General features: G+C 45.8%; 1 protein-coding gene across 1 annotated transcript in view; it reads right to left on the reverse strand.

Annotated features, from left to right (window-relative positions):
• Positions 1 to 26666, reverse strand: part of TDP1 (tyrosyl-DNA phosphodiesterase 1) — an 89595-nt gene that overhangs the window by 40543 nt on the left and 22386 nt on the right. Inside the window, exons 7-13 of the mRNA XM_040412123.1 lie at positions 25092 to 25184; positions 20900 to 21070; positions 17228 to 17306; positions 16369 to 16554; positions 14805 to 14853; positions 13422 to 13488; positions 11246 to 11353 (exon numbers count right to left, since the gene is read on the reverse strand). Coding sequence (XP_040268057.1) covers positions 11246 to 11353; positions 13422 to 13488; positions 14805 to 14853; positions 16369 to 16554; positions 17228 to 17306; positions 20900 to 21070; positions 25092 to 25184 — 753 coding nt within the window. The remainder of the gene's footprint in view (positions 1 to 11245; positions 11354 to 13421; positions 13489 to 14804; positions 14854 to 16368; positions 16555 to 17227; positions 17307 to 20899; positions 21071 to 25091; positions 25185 to 26666) is intronic.

The following is a 26666-nucleotide window of genomic DNA, read 5'->3' on the forward strand; positions in this document are numbered from 1 at the left end:
TGATCAGAAGCTGCCACCCTGGGGCCACTGCCACCAATGATTTAATCGTGTGGAGGGGGGCGCAATTAATATAATACTTAGAAGACGGGGAGTAGAATGGAGGGACTGTGGCCACTGCGCCACCAATGAGAACAGAGAGGAGGGGAGGGACTGTGGCCACTGAGCCTGAGGGGTTAATTGCGGTGGATCGCGGCGCGCAGTCATAGAGGCCAGGTATGGGATATGGTCGGCACATGCAGGCTACGTTTGTATTCAGGCATATTAACTATATTCATTGGTGGCGCAGTGGCCACAGTCCCTCCCCTCCTCCTCCTCTCTGTTCTCATTGGTGGCACAGTGGCCACAGTCCCTCCTCTTCCTCCTCTCTGTTCTCATTGGTGGTGCAGTGGCCACACTCCCTCCCCTCCTCCTCCTCTCTGTTTTCATTGGTGGCGGAGTGGCCACAGTCGCTCCCCTCCTCCTCCTACTCTGTTCTCACTGGTGTTCAGTGGCAGCCGCACACAGTGGGGAGGGAGGGACTCCCTCCTTCTCCACTGTGCCGGCTCAGGAGAACACGGTGCGTGCCGAGAGCGGCGCATGCCATGTTCTACCGCGATATAAACGAAATTACTATCGTTGGCCAAATTTATATAGTTTATATCGCATATCGTCTATATCGCCCACCCCTAGTCACAGCTTATTTATTCCCCCTACCTGTACAGTGACTATTCACAATAAGGAGATGGTTACAGCTTATCTATTCCCCCTACCTGTACAGTGACCTATTCACTACAGGTGATGGTTACAGCTTATCTATTCCCCCTACCTATACAGTGACCTATTCACTACAGGTGATGGTTAAAGCTTATCTATTCCCCCTACCTGTACAGTGACTTATTTACAATATGTGATCGTCACAGCTTATCTATTCCCCCTACCTATACAGTGACCTATTCACTACAGGTAATGGTCACAGCTTATCTATTCCCCCTACCTATACAGTAACCTATTCACTACAGGTGATGGTCACAGCTTATCTATTCCCCCTACCTATACAGTAACCTATTCACTACAGGTGATGGTCACAGCTTATCTATTCCCCCTACCTATACAGTGACCTATTCACTACAGGTGATGGTTAAAGCTTATCTATTCCCCCTACCTATACAGTGACCTATTCACTACAGGTGATGGTTAAAGCTTATCTATTCCCCCTACCTGTACAGTGACTTATTTACAATATGTGATCGTCACAGCTTATCTATTCCCCCTACCTTTACAGTGACCTATTCACAATAAGAAAAAAAGACAATGCAACAGCACTCACACAAATAAAGTACAATAACGCCATAATTATAGAAAACATTCTGGTGCTAAAGCTACGCTTATTTTGCAAATTTTAGATTCTTGGCAAATACATTTTGTACAAAATTATTTGGGACCGTCTGCCAAACGTCAAGGCGATCTCTATAAGACGGGAACCTAACACTAAATACTACCTGTTATTTGCCAAGAATCTCAAATTTGCTAAATAAGCGTAGTATTAGCACCAGAATGTTTTCTATAATTATGGCGTTATTGTACTTTATTTGTGTTTGCAGAGTGCTGCTGCATTGTCTTTTTTTCTTTGTGTTTCTAGCCATGGCAGCGCGCACCTGTTCATTGGGACGTCCTTACTGACCCCCTTGTTTTGCAGTTCTATTCACAATAAGGTGATGGTCACAGCTTATCTACCTGTACAATAACCTCTGCACAGGTCACAGAGCATCCCTAGGAAACCCTCCCATAGCAGTCAAAGAGACTCCTCCAGTCCATTGTGTCTATGGCTCATGGCGGCTGCTGTAAAGCAGATCTTGAAATACTGTTAACGACAGCTCAGGCAAGATGGCCGCCCCCATAATCATGTTTAGGAAGTAGAATAAAAAAAAAATAAAAAAAAGAAAATCTACAATCAGAAAATAAAAACAAAATTAGAAACAAAGAATGCATGTCCCTAACTGGTAAAAAATAATTGGGGACACATTTCCTTTAAGAGCCTCACGTGACGCCCTGAATTCTCCCTGAGAAAGCTAGACGTTGAGCAAACACGAGATATGCAAGTGTGGAACATGTCTTCGGGCCAAAGTAAATACAGCGAGAAAATCGTGCGAGGTAATAGTGCCCGGGAGGGGATGGGTCTCAATCACATTCCTGAGTTTGCAGGAGACGGGAAACGTAAGGCCGTAATCAAACATCGTTATCCTGATACATCATCGCTGATGCCTCAAGGACTTCAAGACGTGGAATATTTAGCATCTCAACAAATGGCTGTTACCATAGCAGCACAATACAGCTCATTATATGCAAGAAGGAAAATGCTAAAAGGGCAACTCCGGGTGACACGGCAGTGTTACAGCCTTCCTGGGAAAATCGAGAAATACTTACCGTTAATATTTTTTTCACCCATCGCGAGGTAGTCATCTGGGCCTCAGCTGTTTGGTGAATTTACTACTTTTATTTACTGCTTTCAAAGGAATTCTCCCGAAAATCTGTAGCAACATGCTTTTAAAAGCCGCTATCGCCACGCGAGATCAAAGCAGAGGACTGAGAACCAGAAGCTTACATCGCCCTAATGGATTCCGCTTGTTCCTCCACAGCCATGCAAGATCAAACACAAAAATCTCTTGTTTCTTAGTTATATCTGCGTCTGGGAAAGCTGGGTGGCACCTCACTGTTCTCTGGTAATTAACCTCTTGCCCCAAAATCAACGTGAAAAAAGGAAACTCTGTCTTGCAGGATTCCAGAAAAGTTGGGCGACAACCCAAACGTAGCTAAGGTAGAAGAATACACTATGAAGTGAAGAAGAGGTGGGAGCTTTCTGAGGCATAGCAATAGGGGCCCTCAAAGTCTATAAGGTGGGAACGTAATGTGCGATCACATTACGTTACAGCAATCCACAGAGTGAGGCTATTGATCCGATGTAGTGATGTCATAAAGGGCAGTTCATGATGTCATCGGAGGGGTCGAGCTCAGATGGAGCAGATATACAATACACTATTAACACAAAGCTGAATAAACTAGTAATATAAACCATTCAATGACAGAAAAGCCCGCCGAGGTCCAGAGAAGATGGAGAGTTCTCCGTTTCACCCTCCACCCACATGAGGTCGGAGATAATGCCGGATATAATCAGCTGCTTGTTGCCAAGAAACCCACATTCCAATCTAAGTGCTGCCATTAATTATCACTGTATTCCTTGGCAGACAGACAAATCCTTTAAAATGGACGGGAATCTCACAACCACCCAATACAGTCCAGAGATCTGCACAAGCTCCCTGAAGCTACCTAGAAGAATGACTTGTTACCTTGTGTACATACATTACTTATCCTGTACTGATCCTGAGTTACATCCTCTATTATACTCCAGAGCTGCACTCACTATTCTGCTGGTGGAGTCACTGTGTACATACATTACTTATCCTGTACTGATCCTGAGTTACATCCTGTATCATACTCCAGAGCTGCACTCACTATTCTGCTGGTGCAGTCACTGTGTACATACATTACATCACTTATCCTGTACTGATCCTGAGTTACATCCTGTATTATACTCCAGAGCTGCACTCACTATTCTGCTGGCGCAGTCACTGTGTACATACATTACTTATCCTGTACTGATCCTCAGTTACATCCTGTATTATACCCCAGAGCTGCACTCACTATTCTGCTGGTGCAGTCACTGTGTACATACATTACTTATCCTGTACTGATCCTCAGTTACATCCTGTATTATACCCAAGAGCTGCACTCACTATTCTGCTGGTGCAGTCACTGTGTATATACATTACTTATCCTGTACTGATCCTGAGTTACATCCTCTATTATACTCCAGAGCTGCACTCACTATTCTGCTGGTGCAGTCACTGTGTACATACATTACTTATCCTGTACTGATCCTGAGTTACATCCTCTATTATACTCCAGAGCTGCACTCACTATTCTGCTGGTGGAGTCACTGTGTACATACATTACTTATCCTGTACTGATCCTGAGTTACATCCTGTATCATACTCCAGAGCTGCACTCACTATTCTGCTGGTGCAGTCACTGTGTACATACATTACATTACTTATCCTGTACTGATCCTGAGTTACATCCTGTATTATACTCCAGAGCTGCACTCACTATTCTGCTGGCGCAGTCACTGTGTACATACATTACTTATCCTGTACTGATCCTCAGTTACATCCTGTATTATACTCCAGAGCTGCACTCACTATTCTGCTGGTGCAGTCACTGTGTACATACATTACTTATCCTGTACTGATCCTGAGTTACATCCTGTATTATACTCCAGAGCTGCACTCACTATTCTGCTGGCGCAGTCACTGTGTACATACATTACTTATCCTGTACTGATCCTCAGTTACATCCTGTATTATACTCCAGAGCTGCACTCACTATTCTGCTGGTGCAGTCATTGTGTACATACATTACTTATCCTGTACTGATCCTGAGTTACATCCTGTGTTATACTCCAGAGCTGCACTCACTATTCTGCTGGTGCAGTCATTGTGTACATACATTACTTATCTTGTACTGATCCTGAGTTACATCCTGTGTTATACTCCAGAGCTGCACTCACTATTCTGCTGGTGGAGTCACTGTGTACATACATTACTTAGCCTGTACTGATCCTGAGTTACATCCTGTATTATACTCCAGAGCTGCACTCACTATTCTGCTGGTGCAGTCACTGTGTACATACATTACTTATCCTGTACTGATCCTCAGTTACATCCTGTATTATACTCCAGAGCTGCACTCACTATTCTGCTGGTGGAGTCACTGTGTACATACATTACTTATCCTGTACTGATCCTCAGTTACATCCTGTATTATACCCCAGAGCTGCACTCACTATTCTGCTGGTGCAGTCACTGTGTACATACATTACTTATCCTGTACTGATCCTCAGTTACATCCTGTATTATACCCCAGAGCTGGTTGTTATTCGAAACACTCGATTGTTGACAGGCAATCTTGAACAATCACTTCACCAGAAGAATCTTATAATAGTGCTGGAGCGTTATAAGAGGAGCAGTTGATATCAATCACACAGATGTTTCTGCACTTCCTGTCACTCCCTCCATTGGGGGACATCACCGTCAGCCTCTCCCCGGTCTGAAATGACTGATATAAGATTGTGAGCCCCATTGGGGACAGCTTGATGATAATGTCTGTAAAGCGCTGCGGAATATGTGAGCGCTATATAAGTGCATAAAATAAATAAATAAGAGGGAGCAATAGTCTATAGCGGACTGCCCAGATGCCGCACCCCTGAGGTAGTCTGCCAGTGTACTGTCCCTATAAATAGACGAACTTGCTCCTTGGCAGTGTATTACATAGAAAATAAACCTGAAACGCCCCCAATCCTCCCAAGATAAAAAGAGGTCTCATCCGTCCACCATCGTACAAATCATAGCATTACAGAGCAACCCTGGTCATGGACCCCTGGCATTCCCCTCCCCCATACTCTGATGATTGCATCGGGTGCCTTTTTTTTTGCCATTTCATATTAATTCAATAAAAAAATAAAACACTAAACAGAAGCTTCCATAAAAGACTACAGGAAATCTCGCTGCCATCACTATGGTAACTTGGGATAAGAGGAACACTCGCTGCTCCCAACTCTTCACATACATGAGTACCACTGAGCCGCTCTCCAGCTGAGATCGACTGGAGCCTTCCTGTACCCACCGGACCCGCTGCTGCTTAAAGGGAACCTGTCACTATAAAAACTGCATCCAATCTGCCGGCAGTATATTATAGAGCAGGAGGAGCTGAGCAGACTAATTTTTGTTTTGTGGGAAAATATTGGATTTAAATCCCTGCTGTTCTTCTATGCTTTGGAGTCTAGTGGGCGGTCTCATTCAATAAGACCGCCCACTGGACTCCTAAGCATAGAAAGCGCTGGGATTTCAACAAAAAAGATACAAGTTATACTAAATCTTTCCCCACAAAATTATATATCAATCTGCTCAGCTCCTCCTGCTCCTCTGCCAGCAGTTTTCATAGTGATAGGTTCCCTTTAAAGGGCATCTGTCAGCAGTTTTGTACCTATGACACTGGCTGACCTGTTACATGTGCGCTTGGGAGCTGAAGGCATCTGTGTTGGTCCCATGTTCATATGTGCCCGCATTGCTGAGAAAAAGGATGTTTTATTATATGTAAATGAGTCTCTATGAGCAACGGGGGCGTTACCATTACACCTAGAGGCTCCTCTCTCTGCAACTGCTGCTTCCTCTGCACTTTGATTGACAGGACAGTGTAATGATGTTTTCACTGCCTGGCCCTGTCCATCAAAGTGGATAGGGTGTGGCAGCTGCAAAGAGGGCAAAGTCTCTAGGTGTAATGGTAACGCCCCCGTTGCTCCTAGAGGCTCATTTGCATATAGTAAAACATCATTTTTCTCAGCTATGCGGGCACATATGAACATGGAACCAACACAGATGCCTTCAGCTGCCAAGCGCACATGTAACAGGTCAGCCAGTGTCCTAGGTACAAAGCTGCTGACAGATGCCCTTTAAAGGAATACCAACTAAAAAAAATGTGCGTAAAGGGCTTACTCCATGAATAATGTAAAAAATGAAAATCGTACATAATTTAGTACACAGCAACCTGTTTGCAACAAAGCTAGAACCAGCCCTGCCCCTCAGCATTGGGGGTGTTCACTTTCTGCTACAGCTGGAGGCAGTTGAAGGATGGAACTGAGCATGTGCGGCCATCTCAGCGAGCAGGACAAAAAAAATAAGAAAAAGAGCAAACAGCAGGTGGCGCTCTACAGATAGATTTCACTGAATAACTCAGTAGCTATAATACATTTTTAATTACATGCAATTACAAAAGTATTCAGATCCAGGTACTGGTTTAAAAAAATGTAGACTATTTTTAGTGGGACAACCGCTTTAAAGGGCCCCTGCACCCAAAATATAAAGCTTTGCCAATGCTCATGAATGTTCTTGGCTGGCTCAGCAGTACACTTGTCAGAGCAGCAGTTTAAGGCCCGAGGCTGACCAGCAAGAAAATACATATAGACAGCTTGATTGTTCTGTCCGCTACCCTCCCTGTCTGTCAGTAGGGCACAAGGGGCAGCTCAGCTTAGATAAGTACTCCATCAGTGAGGGTGAAAACATCCACCTCCAGCCCACAGCACTGAAGAATCTTCCTTTGCTAGACTGTTACAGCCCCGGCGGCTGCATTTACAGGGCTGCTGATTTAGTGTATCACCCTCTGCGGGGGCTCGGTTCCTGCTGCAGCCCCTTTAAAGGGGTATTCCCGTTACATTAAGTTATCCACGGGATAGGGGATGACTATTACATCGGTGGGGGTCCTATCGCTGGGCCCCCCCCTAATCACAAGTACAAGGGGCCCTGCAGCCCCCCCCCCCCCCCCCTGAAATTAATGGAGTGGCTGGTCGGGCATGCACGTGGCCACTCCATTCATTTATATCGGAATTCCGGAGATAGGTGAGTGCCGTACTCAACTATCTCTTGAACTCCCATAGAAATTAATGGAGTGGCCACGTGCATGCCCGACCGGCCACTCTGTTCATTTCAGGGGGGCTGCAGGGCCCCATTCTCCTGCTTGGTCGGGGTACCAGTGGTAGGACTCCCACCGATCTAATAGTTATCCCTTATCCTGTGGATAACTTAAAGGGGTTCTCCGGGCTTTTAATATTGATGAGCTATCCTCAGGATAGGTCATCAATATTAGATCGGTGGGGGTCCGATACCCAGCCCCCCCGCCGATCAGCTGTATGAGGAGATGTGTATGGAAAAGCAGCGGTGAGCAGGAAGAGGGAAGGGAGACGGCACATGCGCACGGCGCGCTGTCTTCTTATACAGCTGATCAACTGGGGTGCCAGGTGTCGGACCCCCGCCGATCTAACATTGATAACCTATCCTGAGGATTTATTTCATCATATCATTATTAAAAGCCCAGAGAACCCTTTTAATGTAAGCAGAATACCCCTTTAAGGGTGTGTACTGAGTGCTGTGCATTACAGGAGATGTAATGCCTATATAGAAAAAGCAGTCCTATGTAAAACCGCAGATCCAGATACCATAATGACTTGCGCTAATGACAAACTCAGCCCTACTACATCTGCATAATGACAGTAAACACATCCCAACCGAGTTACCATTTATATATACAGTGGTATTTCAGTCTTTATTAGGTTGCTCTCTCTTTCGGCTATGACTATGGAAGGTGATTCCTGGACAGAACGTGCAGTCTGACCGACTTCCATCAAGCGCGTAGCCGGGGGTGAGTAGTGCCGGGGTCGTTACATTACACAGACCAAACAAGAGCTCGGCGGGGTGCCTGGGATAATCACAGGGGACAGGGAATTATTGGCGATTTTTCAGTTGTGAGCGAAGGGGGTTTGTCGTCTTTCTTCTATTTATTTGAAAATTGAAACCAGCAAATAAATCAATTCCTGAGCACAGCAGAGCCGGCATTGTTCTCGCTGCCCAATCGGAGGGGGTGAAAACGTCATAATAACCGTATAGACCCATGGAGCCGCTTTATGTCAGTACAATAATAACAGCGCACGTGGGGACTACAACTAGGCTACAGTGCGAGGGATTGTTACAAAGGCGGTCAGGGGGTGGCGCCATTGTTAGGATTCCAATAGTACAGCACCTGCCAGACCAGAGGACCGTCTGATTAATGACTAAAGTCTGCAACAGCCAATCAAAATTCGGAAATATTTTAAAGTATAACTGTCATATATATTTTTTTGGGAGTATTGGATTGTGGTGATTAATATATCCTTGGTGGCCCTATTTCAATTTTTCACTGTGTATTCAATTACCCCTTAATTCCACATTTTTGTTCCCTGTACTGCCTACTTTTAACTGTGCTTAAAATAGGGTTGCTAGGCATGGTCCGTCTGTCTGTTGATGGACAGAGGACGCTGCGTGCAAGGTCAGATTACTGACAGCCAGGGACTGTAAGTAAATGATTAAAGCCAGGTCCTCCCCAGCAGCTGATAACAGTGCCTGGGCTGTGTGCACTTCTCCCTGTCCCTGCGCTTGGCAGACGCTCCCTCACTCAGCAGAGCTGGAGAATGCAGAGTTGGAGCAGCGCAGACCAGGGAAGGGAGATCTGCCGTCTGCTCAGTGTATAAATGAAAGCAACATGTGGTAAGAGGACCCCTTTGTGCTGCAGGAGATTAACCCTTTAGGGGGGAGGGCTCTGGTTACTGACACTTTTGGGGGGCTATTGTTACTGGCTAGTGAGGGCAGGCGGGATTAGCCTCAGGGTGAGGGCAGTGGCGGCCATCTTAACTGAATAGTGAAATTGCAGTTTTATGCAGACTGGTTGCTAAGGGCTGAATCTTATTAAACATGGGGTAAGTCAGTCTAATAGTAACTGATTCTTGAATATCATGTTATTAGTAACTACATATATGAAAATTTAAATTAGGGTCTAAGTGTGACAGTTATCCTTTAAGTCCTCCAAAGAGTGTGACGAGGTGATATGACAGCAATGCCCAATACAGTGGTCTCCAAGATGTTGTAAAAACTACAACTCCCAGGGTACCCTGATAGCCCACGGCCACCAGAACACGACATCTGCATATACATGTTGTGTCATCTGTGGTGTTACATAGGACTGCAGGGAACATCTACTACATTATCTGTACTCAGGGAGTTATCACTGGGTTATTTGTTTATGTTACATAGGACTGCAGGTGACATCTACTATATTATCTGTACTCAGAGAGTTATTACTGTGTGTTATCTGTGGTGTTACGTAGGACTGCAGGTGACATCTACTATATCATCTGTACTCAGCTATCACTGTATTATCTTTGGTGTAACATAGAACTGCAGGAAACTTCTACTACATTATCTGTACTCGGTTATCACTTATCTGTGGTGTTACATAGGACTGTAGGTAACATCTACGACATTATCTGTACTGACAGAGCTATCACTGTGTTATCTGTGGCGTTACATAGGACTGCAGGTAACATCTACTACATTATCTGTACTGACAGAGCTATCACTGTGTTATCTGTGGCGTTACATAGGACTGCAGGTGACATCTAGTACATTACCCTAGGCTGTGTAAATCCAGCATTAGTGTCTAAATCCACAGGAACTGTCCTCCATAGGCTCTGATTTGTCCCATGGGATAATGGATATATTGTGTATCATCTCCTAATACTGACGGATAAGACAAATTTACAGAGACTACAGCTGAATTACTGTGCATCAATTCTGTGTGCGGAAGGGAGCCGCCAACTGCACCCATTAACCCTTTTATGTCCAGCAGATAGATGCAGTGATTTCTCTTTCATTCCTGCAGGTAACATCGACTACCTCGTCTGTGCTGTAATTCAATCATGGGTTCTTGATTGCATCTTTTATGCGGAGATAAAATCGAGCCTTTGTCAGCAGCACATCGCCCCGTGCAAGCAGGGGACTTGCTGCTGACGATAATGGAGACTGTGGGGGGTAAGGAAATCATATTTACAAAAAGGGGCCAATAATTGAGACATGGAAATACAATGATACATATGCAGTGTGGCTCCTTTATTACCAGGCGGATAAATTGCCTGTAATGAGCCTGATCGCTAATATAGTTGATCGATCAGCGCTCGTTACGGGCAACTTACCTTCCTGTGAAAAGCTGTGGACTCATCTGAGTTTGGATCAAGCGTTGGAGAACCTCTGGCCGATGCTTTCCCGTCATTCACTTTAGTTTCAGCTGCCATTTATTTATATTTTTGGGTGGGTGGGGGGGGGGGGTTTAGACACCACCATTACAATTTTATGTGGTTCAAGCTTTTGGCCTGTTACAGTCTGAAGGGGTTGCCCCATAAAGAAATCTTATCCCCTTTAGTGTGTGGCAGGGGTCCAAACGCTGGGGCCCCCGCCGATCAGAAGAATGGGGGCTCATGCTCCCCCTATGGGGCTGCTGGAGGATAGCTGAGCATTTGTACTCTACTATCTCTGGCAGTCCCAGACACGCATGTCTGTCGCACCATTCAAACAGGAAGTATAGGCCTACATTCTAGTGATGGCGGGGGCCCCAGCAGTCAGAACCACCACTGATTGGTCACTTATATGCTATCCTCTATGCAACCCCTTTAAGTTGCTCCATTGTTATAAATGCTTCACAGCTTCCAGAGCCATGCACTAGGAGGAGGCTGATGGACGCTGTGACTAATATGAGGTTACATCCCATTATATTATATAATGCCACCTTGTACCTTGTCACCAGGAACCATGCCAGTTCCTGGCAGTCTGGCGATACCCGCATGTAGGTTTTGATGTGCGGCATGGCTCTGCTGCGGCCTGACGTCTCCGCTTTCCACTTGCTGTAAAGAGAGGGACAGTGTTAGAATGCCATCACAGACAAAGGTGACACCGCGTCCAACTACCCAATCGCCCTCCGTAGTCAGATGCGGCAGTCATGGGTTACGCTCATCCCTCTTCAACTCTGTGTGGCTTATCAGGAAGAGGAGACAGAAGGACGGATGGATCAGGCCACACATGGCTTATCAGGAAGAGGAGACGGAAGGACTGGGGGTAGGATGGATCAGACCACACATGGCTTTTTGTAGTCTGCAACTAGAGTATGTAGATGTATATAGCTCTGTATCGGAGCTGTATACACAAAACGGTAGGAGGAGATTTTTAATCAAGTCTATGTGCATAATTCCTTTATTTCCTGCATTACAGGCATGGTTCTATTTACTTAAAGGGGCTGTCAGAGTACACAATTTTACAGTAAAAGGCAGGAAAAGTGTTAAAGAATAATTAAAGCGACCCATGGTTCAATAGAAAACTTGCATGATAAAGTACTTTTCATCTTCTCAGCGGCAGATCCACCAATTCCAGGGCCCCTCTTCTGTTATCCATGATGGCAGCATCACTTCTCAGACTACCCGATACACACTGTGCCTTTGGTAGTCCAAGACACCTCCTGCTTGTCCAGCCCTGACCTCGGATTGGTCACCATTGCTCACATGAGCAGTGCTGGCCAATGCAAGGGCAGCAGGAAGTGTCTTGGGCTATGCACAGTGGGCATCAGGTAGTCTGAAAAGTGATGCCGCCATATTGGATGATAGCAGAGAATCCCTGAAAGAATGAACAGAAGGACATCAGGTAAGTGTTCAGTTTGATCCCTAGTAAACAGGGATGGGAACTTTAAAGTGACCCTGGAAAAAAAAACTAAAAAGTGGCCCCATGTTGTAGGTGGGGCCAAATTGACAGAAGAGGGGACAAAACAAAGGGCTTGCAATACCGCAGTGCAGCACAGAATACCACCCCCAGCAGAACCAAATACCACAAAATACTGCCGCCCCAACCACAGTATTCAACTGTACCACAATTGAGTTCAAGGGGGCATCTGTGGCCGTAGAGCATCGGATCATTGTCTACCTTGGCCTGCGGCCATCAAGAGGGCCCCCTGGGCATCGGCTCACCGGGAAATTTCCCTGTAGGGTCTATGGCCTTTCTGCCCCTGCTAGTAAATGTGAATTTTTGTTTTCAAACTGGAGGGCTGCTTTAATAAAAAATAAAAAAGCTATACTAACCATTCTGAACCAGCGGTGATGTGCTCGTATGTTGTATGTTAGTGCTGCAGTCAGTCACTGGCCTCAAGGGTCGGGCTCCATACACTGCTGAGGCCAGTGATTGGCTGCTGCAGCAGCCACAAGCGGTACATGGGACGTCATCGCTGCAGCCAAAAACATGATGTCAAGGCTGTAGTGAGGAGAACGTTCAGAGAGGTGTTGCTAGAATGGAGAGGGTTTGGAATGGTGAGTATAGCAGTTTTTTTTTTTTATTATTTTAATTCCGTTGTTGCCGTTTAAGAAAAAATTAACTTGGACAACCCCTTTATAAAGGGCATCTGTCAGTAGTTTTGTACCTATAACACTGGCTGACCTGTTACATGTGCGCTTGGCAGCTGAAGGCATCTGTGTTGGTTCCATGTTCATATGTGCCCTCATTGCTGAGAAAAAGGATGTTTTAATATATGCAAATGAGCCTATAGGAGCAATGGGGGCGTTGCCGTTACACCTAGAGGCTCTGCTCTCTCTGCAACTGCTGCACCCTCTGCACTTTGATTGGCAGCGCCAGGAATTATGATGTTTTCACTGCCTGGTCCTAGTGCAGAGGGCGCGGCAGTTGCACAGAGTGCTGAGCCTCTAGGTGTAACAGCATCGCCCCCATTGCTCAGAGAGGCTCATTTGCATATAATAAAACATCCTATGTCTCAGCAATGCGGACACATATGAGCATGGGACCAACACAGATGTCTTCAGCTGCCAAGTGCACATGTAACAGGTCAGCCAGTGTCATAGGTACAAAACTGCTGACAGATGCCCTTGAAATCATACATGAAATAATTCCTCCCCACTACAGCAGAGTGTTACTTACTGGAAATACGAATGAAGCCAGGGCTGCTTCTGAGCCGTCTGGATGCCGTATGGCAGGGAGCCGCCAGCTGCAAAACACAATGAGTAGAACAAGACTGAACAGAACAAATCCAGCAATGATGGAAACTTAAAGGGTTTCTGTCCCCACAATATTTGCTATTAAACAGGCATGTGCAAATGTCACCTAAATTTGACTCTGCTATTCTTTTTTTTCAGTGTGCCCCAGTTTTTGTGCAATTATAACTTTTATTATATGCAAATTAGCCTCTAGGAGCAAGGGGGGCGTTGCACCTGCTCCTAGAGTGCGGGTAGAACGCTTTCGGGGTTCCCCACTGTGCCTTCGCCAAACACTGAACAGGACAGCGCAGGCGCGAGATTTCCCCAGCAGACAGGGCTGGCAGGAGGAGACCAACACTGTCCTGGCCCTGTCAATCAAGAGTAGAAGGGCGTAACATGAGGTGGGAGAACGGAGCCTCTAGGAGCACATGTATAATGTCAGCCTGTTTAATAGCAAAAACTGTGGTGATGGAAATCCTTTAAAGGAGTTGTGACCCGAAAAATGTGTTATTTTATAATTGCATGTAATTAAAAATGTAGTATAGCCACTGAGCAATAAAATAGAATGTATCTGTATAGCGCCACCTGCTGTTTGTTCTTTTCCTTATTTCTCAGTCCACCTCGCTGAGGTGGTTGCACGTGCTCAGTTTAAATCTTCTACTGTCACATAACCCCATTAATGTATCTGCCTGGCAAGGAGACTGTAAGGGCGTATTCACACAACTGAACATTACGGGGGTCATTTAATATCCAGAAATACGCCCCTGTTAGACGTATTTCTGGCTCAGACTGCGGCGCAATGGTTAGTTGCGCCACATTCTGCGACTTTTCTGGCTTACGCCAGTTCTAAAATAGTGGCCGTGGCGTGGGCGGGCTGGCAGGTCCGTCTCATTCATAATTAGGCGTAGAAAATGGTCAAAATGGAAGTCAGCTAGGAAGCTTACATTTAGTCTGGCGCTGGGTGCGCCTAAGTTATGTAGCGGCTATGTGTAGGGGTTATTAAGACCGGCGTCTAAAATGCCGGTCTTAATAAATGACCCCCTATGTTCATGTGGGTAACGGATTACGCACACAATATTCAGTGCCAGGAAAATCAAACCAGGTCTATCTTTGTGTCAAGAAGACAGTGGTCTCCAGGCCCATGTCCTATACGAACCTCACTGCTATGCTGAAAACTGCCCAGCTATGATTTGGAATATGGAAGTCTGAATAATTTGTAAGGCTTATCTTGGGATTTCATACTCTTCTATAGGTATTTTGTGGCCCTAATCTGATGGATGCATGGGGCAGACAAGGCTACAACCTCATTCCTGCTCCTGTCACCTACCAGGATATCCTTCCAGACTGGTTCTAACATTATCGACAGATGGGTAGATCTGCAAAAAAGAAAAACACAAGGCAAAAATGGATCTGCATTGCTAAATATAGTCTTCCTACACAGATTGTTTACAAAATATTGTCAATATGGCGGGGAAGAGACAGAGAAGGCTGAGGTATAAAACCTGCCAAGCCTTCTGTAAGTAATGTATGCACACAGTGACTCCACCAGCAGAATAGTGAGTGCAGCTCTGAAGTATAAGAAAGGTTGTAACTCACGATAAGAACAAGATAAGTAATGTAATGTATGTACACAGTGACTCCACCAGCAGAATAGTGAGTGCAGCTCTGAAGTATAATACAGGATACAACTCAGGATCAGCACAGGATAAGTAATGTATGTATACAGTGACTCCACCAGCAGAATAGTGAGTGCAGCTCTGGAGTATAAGAAAGGTTGTAACTCACGATAAGAACAGGATAAGTAATGTAATGTATTTACACAGTGACTCCACCAGCAGAATAGTGAGTGCAGCTCTGAAGTATAATACAGGATACAACTCAGGATCAGCACAGGATAAGTAATGTATGTATACAGTGACTCCACCAGCAGAATAGTGAGTGCAGCTCTGGAGTATAAGAAAGGTTGTAACTCACGATAAGAACAGGATAAGTAATGTAATGTATTTACACAGTGACTCCACCAGCAGAATAGTGAGTGCAGCTCTGGAGTATAATACAGGATACAACTCAGGATCAGTACAGGATAAGTAATGTATGCACACAGGAACTCCACCAGCAGAATAGTGAGTGCAGCTCTGGAGTATAAGAAAGGTTGTAACTCACGATAAGAACAGGATAAGTAATGTAATGTATTTACACAGTGACTCCACCAGCAGAATAGTGAGTGCAGCTCTGGAGTATAATACAGGATACAACTCAGGATCAGCACAGGATAAGTAATGTATGTACACAGTGACTCCACCAGCAGAATAGTGAGTGCAGCTCTGGAGTATAATACAGGATGTAACTCAGGATCAGTACAGGATGAGTAATGTATTTACACAGTGACTGCACCAGCAGAATAGGGAGTGCAGCTCTGGAGTATAATACAGGATGTAACTCAGGATCTGTACAGGATAAGTAATGCAATGTATGTACACAGCGACTCCACCAGCACAATAGTGAATTCAGCTCTGGAGTATAATACAGGATGTAACTCAGGATCAGTACAGGATAAGTGATGTAATGTATGTACACAGTGACTCCACCAGCAGAATAGTGAGTGCAGCTCTGGAGTATAATACAGGATACAACTCAAGATAAGCACAGGATAAGTAATGTGTGTACACAGTGACTCCACCAGCAGAATAGTAAGTGCAGCTCTGGAGTATACTAGAGCATGTAGCTCAGGATAAGGATAAGCAATGTATGTGTACACTCACTCTACTGTGTACACAGGTTATACGTGGATAAACTGTAAAATGAAGCTCATAAGTGAACAGATGCTTGTGAGGAAATTTCCAGCTTTGGAAACGTGTGCAGAACAGACTACAGAAAAGTCAGGACTTTACCAGTTGTAGGGGTTTTTCTGAGTGTGGCAGAGTTTTCACTCCTTTCCCCAGGGTCTTCAAACTCTCGCTGAATTCTGAATGCAGCCACTTGCTTTGATCAGACCCCATTGAGCCAATGCTGGAAAACTGACCAATCACAGGCCAAGATTCCACGCTGGTGATCGGGCTGCCTTTCTCTCTTAAAATCTACAAAGTAAATAAACACATGAAGAGAAGTAACAGATCCAGTTATACGGGTAACCTATAATTAAAGGGCATCTGTCAGCAGATTTGTACCTATGACACTGGCTGACCAGTTACATGTGCGCTTGGCAGCTGAAGGCATCTGTGTTGGTCCCATGTTCATATGTGCCCGCATTACTGAGAAATATGATGTTTTAATATATGCAAATGAGCCTCTAGGAGCAACGGGGGTGTTGCCGTTACTCCTCAAGGGTCTGCTCTTTCTCCAACTGCAGCATCCTCTCCACTTAAATTGACAGGGCCAGACAGTGAAAAAGTCATCAAAGCTGGTCCTGTCAATTAAAGCACAGAGGGCCTGGCAGTTGCAGAGAAAGCAGAGCCTCTAGGTGTAATGGCAACGCCCCCGTTGCTCCTAGAGACTCATTTGCATATATGAAAACATCATTTTTCTCAGCAATGCGGACACACATGAACATGGGACCAACACAGATGCCTTCAGCTGCCAAGTGAACATTTAACAAGTCAGCCAGTGTCATAGGGACAAAACTGCTTAAAGATTCCCTTTAATAAGAGATGAAGCTGCCTGTCTTATCTTACATGAAAACAGCCAAGAGTGATCCTCATCATATAGCTGTGGTGTGGTGACTATAGACCAGAAGACAAAAATACTACTTACCTTTCTTAAACGGAAATGCCCCCATTTCTCCTTGTCATGTCCCTGGAACCGCCCGGGTGTTGATCCGACCAAATAAACTCTGTAAATGGCAATCATCAGAAAAATTCAGCACGGTGGCCAAATAAGCTTACAAAATCATTCTGCTTGTTCAGTGTCTGCTCCTATCATTCCTTGCAATTCTTAAGGAGGAATGTCCAGGAGTAGAAAAAAAATGGCTGCTATCTTCCAGAAACAGCATCATACCAGTCGATGGGTTGTATCTGTTATTATAGCTCAAGTCTACTGAAGTTAAAGGGGTCGTCTCACTTCAGCAAGTGGCATATATCATGCAGAGAAAGTTACTACAAGACACTTACTAGTGCATTGTGATTGTCCATATTGCCTCCTTGCTGTCTGGATTCATTTTTCCATCACATCATACACGGCTCGTTTTCCAGGAGTTACGACCACCCTGCAAACCAGCAGCAGTGGTCGTGCTTGCACACTATAGGAAAAAGCTCCAGCCTCTCTGGTGACTGGTATTGTGGTAGTGCACATAGGCACGCATGCACAGCCGTTCTCATCGTAGCCACCTCATATCTGCACTGCAGTGTCGGTTGTGCTTGTGCACTATAGGAAAAAGCGACCAGAGAGCGGTAGCTTTTTTCAATAGTGTAAGCACAACCACCGCTGCTGGATTGCAGGGTGGTCGTAACTCCTGTATATTAGCAGTGTGTAATGTAATGTAAAAATTAATCCAGCCAGCAAAGGAGGCAATATGGACTAGGGCTGCAGCTAACGAGTATTTGAATAATCGATTATTTGTCGATAATTTCATAGATTAATCTGGAAAAAACACCAAAATGACAAAAAAGGGGTTTATATGATTTTACTTGAAAAATTATCTTCAAAGGCCATATTAAAACAAATTGTAGATGGCACTGTTATGGAGGATCTGTGGATGGCACTGTTATGGGGCGGATCTGTGGATGGCACTGATATGGGGGGGGATCTGTGGATGGCACTGTTATGGAGGGGATCTGTGCACTGTTATGGGGAGGGGGATCTGTGCACTGTTATGGAGGATCTGTGGATGGCACTGTTATGGGGAGGGGGATCTGTGCACTGTTATGGAGGATCTGTGGATGGCACTGTTATGGGGGGATCTGGGGGTGGCACTGATATGGGGGGGGGGGGATCTGTGGATGGCACTGTTATGGAGGGGATCTGTGGATGGCACTGTTATGGAGTGGATCTGTGGATGGCACTGTTATGGGGAGGGGGATCTGTGCACTGTTATGGGGAGGGGGATCTGTGCACTGTTATGGGGAGGGGGATCTGTGCACTGTTATGGGGAGGGGGATCTGTGGAAGGCACTGTTATGTGGAGGGGGATCTGTGGATGGCAATGTTATTGGGAGGGGGATCTGTGGATGTCACTGTTATGGAGGGGGATCTGTGGATGTCACTGTTATGGGAGGGGGATCTTTGGATGACACTGTTATGGGGAGGAGGACCTGTGGATTACCATGCTATAGGGGGATCTATGGATGACACTATATAGAATCTTATGCTATATGTGTCATCCACAGATCTCCCCCACAGCAGTTTCATCCACAGATCCCCCTCCCCATAACAGTGTCATCCACAGATCTCCCCCATAGCAGTGTCATCCACAGATTCCCCTTCCCATACCAGTGTCATCCACAGATCCCCCTCCCCATAACAGTGCCATACACAGATCCCCTCCATAACAGTGCCATCCACAGATCCCCCTCCCCATAACAGTGCACAGATCCTCCTCCCCATAACAGTGCACAGATCCTCCTCCCCATAACAGTGCCATCCACAGATCCCCCTCCCCATAACAGTGCACAGATCCTCCTCCCCATAACAGTGCCATCCACAGATCCCCCTCCCATAACAGCCCCGGCCACGCCGCTCACAGCAGTATTCCTTAACCAGCTTTAACTTTTACTTTAAATCACTGCATATTTATTTCCTTACAATGAAGCTCCAGTAACAGGCAGAGCGGGCGGCGGCGTAACGTCACGTACTCACGTGACGCGCCTGCTCCACCTACTTTATGAATGAAGCAGGCGGAGCATGCACGTCACGCGAGTAAGTGACGTTACGCCGCCGCCCGCTCTGCCTGTTACTGGAGCTTCATTGCAAGTTTTCCGTGCGGGTGCAATGCGTGACGTGAACGCATTGCACCCGCACTGAATTCGGACCCATTCATTTCTATGGGGCTGTGCACACGAGCGGTGATTTTCACGCATCACTTGTGCGTTGCGTAAAAATCGCAGCATGTTCTATATTCTGCGTTTTTCACGCAACGCAGGCCCCATAGAAGTGAATGGGGCTGCGTGAAAAGCGCAAGCATCCGCAAGCAAGTGCGGATGCGGTGCGATTTTCACGCACGGTTGCTTGGAGACGATTGGGATGGAGACCCGATCATTATTATTTTCTCTTATAACATGGTTATAAGGGAAAATAATAGCACTCTGAATACAGAATGCATAGTACAATAGTGCTGGAGGGGTTAAAAAAAAATAATATAATAATATAACTCACCTTAATCCACTTGATCGCGCAGCCCAGCTTCTCTTCTGTCTTCTTCTTTGCTGTGCACAGGAAAAGGACCTTTGATGACGTCACTGCGCTCATCACATGGTCCGTCACATGATCCATCACCATAGCAAAAAGATCATGTGATGGACCATGTGATGAGCGCAGTGACGTCATCAAAGGTCCTATTCCTCAAAGAAGAAGACAGAAGAGATGCCGGCTGCGCGATCAAGTGGATTAAGGAGAGTTAAATTTTTTTTTATTTTTTTTTAACCCCTCCAGCCCTATTGTACTATGCATTCTGTATTAAGAATGCTATTATTTTCCCTTATAACCATGTTATAAGGGAAAATAATAAAATCTACACAACACCTAACCCAAACCCGAACTTTTGTGAAGAAGTCCGGGTTCGGGTCTGGGTACCAAACATGCCGATTTTTCTCACGCGCGTGCAAAACGCATTACAATGTTTTGCACCCGCGCGGAAAAAACGCAAACATGGAACGCAATCGCAGTGAAAACTGACTTGTTTTAGTGTCAAAATCGCATCATTTTCCCTGAACGCATCCGGCCCCAATCCGCAACGCCCGTGTGAAAGGGGCCTAAGGTAATAAAGATGCAGTGATTTAAAGTTCAAGGACCCGCAGGCATAGCGCCTGACCGCCCGCATAGCAACGAATCGGCCGATTATTTGATAACGGGATTCGTCGACAACGAATCCCGTTATCGAATATTATCGATAACGACGATTAATCGTTGCAGCCCTAATATGGACAATAACAATATATTAGTAGGTGCCTTGTGCTAACGTTCTCTATACGATATAGGCCATTCGCTGAAGTGAGACAACCCCCTTAATGGGAGTGAGCTGCAATATCAAACACAACCTGTAGACAGGGGTGGTGCTGTTTTTAGAAGAAGTCAGCCATGTTCTATGAAAGTCAGGTGTCATGAGAGACTATATCTGGGGTGCGGAGATCAGCCTGGTTATATGGATAGGCTGTAGGTACACAGCCACATAGGAATAAACATGTCTTCCATAATGAGACCCTTCACTAGCTTGATATTTCATCTTCAGACCACATAAGAGCCCCCGCCCCACATACAGCTGCAAGCTACACACCTGGTCTCCGACAGATCGTACTGTTTAATGATATCCATCCATTCCTTGAGGCTCGGCGAGTTGTAAGAGGTCAGATACGCCACCAAGTCCGACCTGAAGTTGGTTACTGATTCACCGGCTAATGAAGAAGAGCCTTCGGGCAGTCTGGGATACAGAGGACTCAGCCAGATCCTGATACAAATAAGATGTACATGTCGGAATAACACATTAATGACATATGAAGAACTATGTGGATAAAGCTGAAGCTTTGCAAAATAAAAAGGGCTGCAATTTGTAACCATACGGTAAGTTGCAGTTCCTTATCAGTTCCAAGATCTCTGCTTGCTGCCACAGATGGAAACATTTTTATTGATAAGTAGCAGTGTGAAAAACCTATTCACACAGCTGATGTGCTTGTTACAATGTATCAGCGTAGCCCCTGCCCCTGCCGAATTCTGCTCTGAGAGAACTGTCTCCACCGATACATGGTAACAAACTCATCAGCTGTGTGAACTGTCCCAGTTTTTTTTTCCAGCTGCATAATGTATACCAGATTTCCATTCAATACAAGCAAGCAGTATCAAATACTAAAAAGATATTTAAAAAAACAGCGCTTAAATAGGGAGAGATTATATTTTATAGTGGCCAATTACTGCTTGTCCGATTTTTGTCAATCCTGAGTTTTTGTTGAAAGATTTATAAGTACAGTAGGTTCTGATAAGATGGAAGAAAGCTCATAAAACTGTGACAGAGATCAGCGGTGACATCACTGAGAATGCAGCCTATCTATTCACTAGAGACCAGCGGTGACATCACTAAGAATGCAGCCTATCCATTCACTAGAGATCAGCGGTGACATCACTGAGAATGCAGCCTATCCATTCACTAGAGATCAGCGGTGACATCACTGAGAATGCAGCCTATCCATTCACTAGAGATCAGCGGTGACATCACTGAGAATGCAGCCTATCCATTCACTAGAGATCAGCGGTGACATCACTGAGAATGCAGCCTATCTATTCACTAGAGATCAGCGGTGACATCACTGAGAATGCAGCCTATCCATTCACTAGAGATCAGCGGTGACATCACTGAGAATGCAGCCTATCCATTCACTAGAGATCAGCGGTGACATCACTGAGAATGCAGCCTATCCATTCACTAGAGATCAGCAGTGATATCACTGAGAATGCAGCCTATCCATTCACTAGAGATCAGCGGTGACATCACTGAGAATGCAGCCTATCCATTCACTAGAGATCAGCAGTGACATCACTGAGAATGCAGCCTATGCATTCACTAGAGATCAGCGGTGACATCACTGAGAATGCAGCCTATCCATTCACTAGAGATCAGCGGTGACATCACTGAGAATGCAGCCTATCCATTCACTAGAGATCAGCGGTGACATCACTGAGAATACAGCCTATTCATTCACTAGAGATCAGCGGTGACATCACTGAGAATGCAGCCTATCCATTCACTAGAGATCAGCGGTGACATCACTGAGAATGCAGCCTATCCATTCACTAGAGATCAGCGGTGACATTACTGAGAATGCAGCCTATCCATTCACTAGAGATCAGCGGTGACATCACTGAGAATGCAGCCTATCCATTCACTAGAGATCAGCGGTGACACCACTGAGAATGCAGCCTATCCATTCACTAGAGATCAGCGGTGACATCACTGAAAATGCAGCCTATCCATTCACTAGAGATCAGCGGTGACATCACTGACAATGCAGCCTATCCATTCACTAGAGATCAGCGGTGACATCACTGACAATGCAGCCTATCCATTCACTAGAGATCAGCGGTGACATCACTGAGAATGCAGCCTATCCATTCACTAGAGATCAGCAGTGACATCACTGACAATGCAGCCTATCCATTCACTAGAGATCAGCGGTGACATCACTGACAATGCAGCCTATCCATTCACTAGAGATCAGCGGTGACATCACTGAGAATGCAGCCTATCCATTCACTAGAGATCAGCGGTGACATCACTGAGAATGCAGCCTATCCATTCACTAGAGATCAGCGGTGACACCACTGAGAATGCAGCCTATCCATTCACTAGACATCAGCGGTGACATCCCTGACAATGCCGCCTATCCAGAGGGTGGGCATGTCCTACAATGTGACAATGTGGGCCATAATGTTGGTGTAAAATTTTTGCATAAAGTTAGCGTAGACAAAGTAAAAGTGCACCAGAATCCTCCGGCATCAGCCAATTTGATAAATCCGGTTCGTATTTAGACAGTCTAGACTCGTGTACACTGTCTATTAGACAGCATTAGTAATACCGCCAACACTGAGACAAAGGAAGAAAGAGCCACAGGTGAGGTGTCTGAAGATGGTGCAAAGTGCGGTGGCGAAGGCAGCAGAAATGAAAGGCAAAAGCTTTGAAATGCAGCTCAGCAGAGTAGACTATAGAAAGGAAGATTCTAGAAGGACGCGGGGGACGAGACAGAGATTATGCTGCAGAGTCAGATAGAAGATGAAACAGAGCGCTCGTCTGTCCATTGTCAGGCACTGAACCTGCTTCTCTTGCGTTTCATAATGCTCCTTCACAATCTATACGACTAGCAACAACTATTCCATCTACTGCTGCTGACAACCAGCCTCTATGTCATGTCTGGGAGGTTGTCACAGCCCCGCCCCCTGTTACTGACATCACTGAATATAATAGTAATGTACAATCAAAATCCTGTAATCCGGCATGAATCGGAAGAAAAGAATAATGGATTATCCAATAATCTGGGTAACTGGGTAGTCACTAAAAAATATAAAATTTGCTTCTGGGAAAGATAATTAAAGGGGTTGTGTCATGCAAAGTGCACCCTATCCTGTGGATAGTATCTGATCAGTGAGAGTCTGGGGCTGGGACCTTCACGAGTCCTGTGCCCCGTGTATGAATGGAGTGGAGAGTCGGGCAGATCTGCTGCCGCACCTGGTTGGGGGTTCCAGTGGTTGGACCCTCACCAGATACTTACCACCTATTCTGATACAAACTGGTCACAACTAGGGATGAGTGAACCTGTGTTTTCAAGTTCGGCGTACAAGGTTCGGGTTATCTAAGAATTACGTTATGGATTCTGCTACCACGGCCCATAAGTTATGGTAGCGGAATCCACAATGGAATTCTTAGAAAACCCGAACCTTGTACGCCGAACTTGAAAACACAGGTTCGCTCAACACTAGTCACAACCCCTTTAATTTTCTTCATCCTCTAAAATTCCGGACTGCACACGAAACAAGTGACAGATTATCCGAATTTGTGGATAACGGGATGTCAGGTTAAAAGATTATTCCAGCTCCTGATACTGATGACCTTATCCTCTGGATAGGTCATCAATAGGACATCAGTGAGGGTCTGACCCCCATCATCCCCACCAATTGGCTGTTTTGAGGAGCCACTGGTGCTATAAACTAAACCGTGAAAGGAGCCGGAAGCACTCCGTCCACTTTTTGGTGCAGCCTGGATCCCATTTAAGTGACTGTAGGCCGGGCTGCAGTACGCCAACGTGGCCATTATACAATGGATGAAGCCTTCTGCTTCTGATGACTGCATGAAACAGCTCATCGGTGGGTCTAGCCCACCCATTCTGATACTGATGACCTCATCAATATCAAAAAGCTGGAATACCCCTTTAAAATCATTTCCCCCCCACCACTTATATCCGTAATGGCTAACCTCCGGCACTCCAGCTGTGGTGAAACTACAACTCCCAGCATGCTCCATTCATTTCTATGGAGTTCTGAAAACAGCTAAGCAAGTGTGCATCTTGGGAGTTGCAGTTTTGCCACAGCTGGAGTGCTGGAGGTTAGTCCATCACAGACTTAGGGCCCATTCACATGTCCGCAAACGGGTCCACATCCGTTCCGCAATTTTGCGGAACGGGTGCGGACCCATTCATTCTCTATGGGGACGGAATGGATGCGGACAGCACACAGTGTGCTGTCCGCATCCACATTTCCGGAGTGCGCCCCCGATCTTCGGGTCCGCAGCGCCGCAAAAGATAGAACATGTCCTTTTCTTGTCCGCAGCTGCGGACAAGAATAGGAAGTTCTATGGGGGTGCCGGGCGGGTGTGTTGCGGATCCGCAATTTGCGGGTCCGCAACACACCACGGACGTGTGAATGGACCCTTATATGTTCATATTTCTGGTCGTAATCACTCACAGGGATTATGGGTTACAACATACCCCTGCGTCTTCTGGTGCCAGTCATCGCGGATGAGATTACTGGTGTGGATGACGACTCGCAGACCTTCCTCGTACAACAGCAGCATCATTTTCCTATAAGAGACAGCAAACATTTGATTATCCCTGGGACTATCCCACCAGGAGAAATTAGCAGCACCAGATATGAAAAGCCCCCCATAGCGCCTCCACATGCATTCATACATATCAGCGGAGGAGCATCTCAATATTAACGTTTTATATACATTTCCCAACACAACAGTCACGGGTAAGTGGAAATTATCCACCCAACCCCCACAACAGTTTGTGATGAAGCAGAAAAGAACAGGGTGATCTTAATGTTAACTTTCACACATGCGGCGATGAGCGACTCCGACGGAGACGCTCGTTATTTTACAGACTAATTAGTATTATTGCTGTACAGTCCGTAGCACCTCCTGAGTCAGACTATAGGAACATCATTTCTTTAGGTTCTTTAGTTTCCTCCAAGAGCTGTAGTCCGAGGGGATTTAAGGACATTTTCGGGATCAGCCTATTGATGGTTGATAGATCAATATCAGACTGGAGGGGCCCCGACTCTGGGCACCCTCACTGAACAACAGGTTGCACTGTGGCCCCTTTAAACAGCTAAACAGAGGGCGTGCATAGCGTCTGACCTCCACCAATTTGATATTGATGGCCTACCTTGGGGATAGGCCATCAATATTCTGAACTTGAAAAACACTTTGAGGGGTTTATCGGTTTCAGGCAAATAAAAGATAAATGCACCCTTGAGGGTATGTTCTAACTCTATCTAGTCTAGACCAGAGCTAAGGCCTGGACTCCAGACTGATACATTTAAAGGGGTTGTCTCATCGTGGACAATGGGGGCATATCGAAAGGATATGCCCCCATTGTCTTATAGGTGCGGGTCCCACCGCTGGGACCCGCACCTATATCGAGAACAGAGCCCCGCAAGTGAAGGAGGGCGCATTGCGCATACGCAGCCATCCTCAATTCATTTTCTATGGGGCTGGCAAAAATCGGCCCCATAGAAATGAAGTGGAGCGGGGGCCACGCATGCGCGGTACGCTCCCATTCACTTCTATGGGGCGGGGCTCCGTTCTTGATATAGGTGCGGGTCATAGCGGTGGGACCCACACCTTTAAGACAATGGGGGCATATCCTAGCGATATGCCCCCATTGTCCATGATGAGACAACCCCTTTAAGCTGCAGCAATACATTGTAACAGAAGAGGGATTTGTGCTATGGATGTACTTAGCCACAGAGGACTGTCTACACTGACACGTTCTAACAAAGCATCAGCCTTGACAAGTATTAGGTCTATAAAGGACTCCATGAATATTAGTTTCTATAAATCATATAATTTGTAACTAGGGGCAGCGCGCTGGCTCGGTGGTTAGCACTGGTGCCCTGCAGCGCTGGGGTCCTGGGTTCCAATTTGACCAAGGCCAACATCTGCATAGAGTTTGTATGTTCTTCTCATGTTTGTGTGGATTTCAACCAGGTACTCGTCTGTCCTCCCACACTCCAAAGACATAGTGATAGGGAACTTAGATAATAACTGATAATGTCTG

This window comes from Bufo bufo, chromosome 11, assembly GCF_905171765.1.
Source record: "Bufo bufo chromosome 11, aBufBuf1.1, whole genome shotgun sequence".
NCBI classification, from domain to species: domain Eukaryota; kingdom Metazoa; phylum Chordata; class Amphibia; order Anura; family Bufonidae; genus Bufo; species Bufo bufo.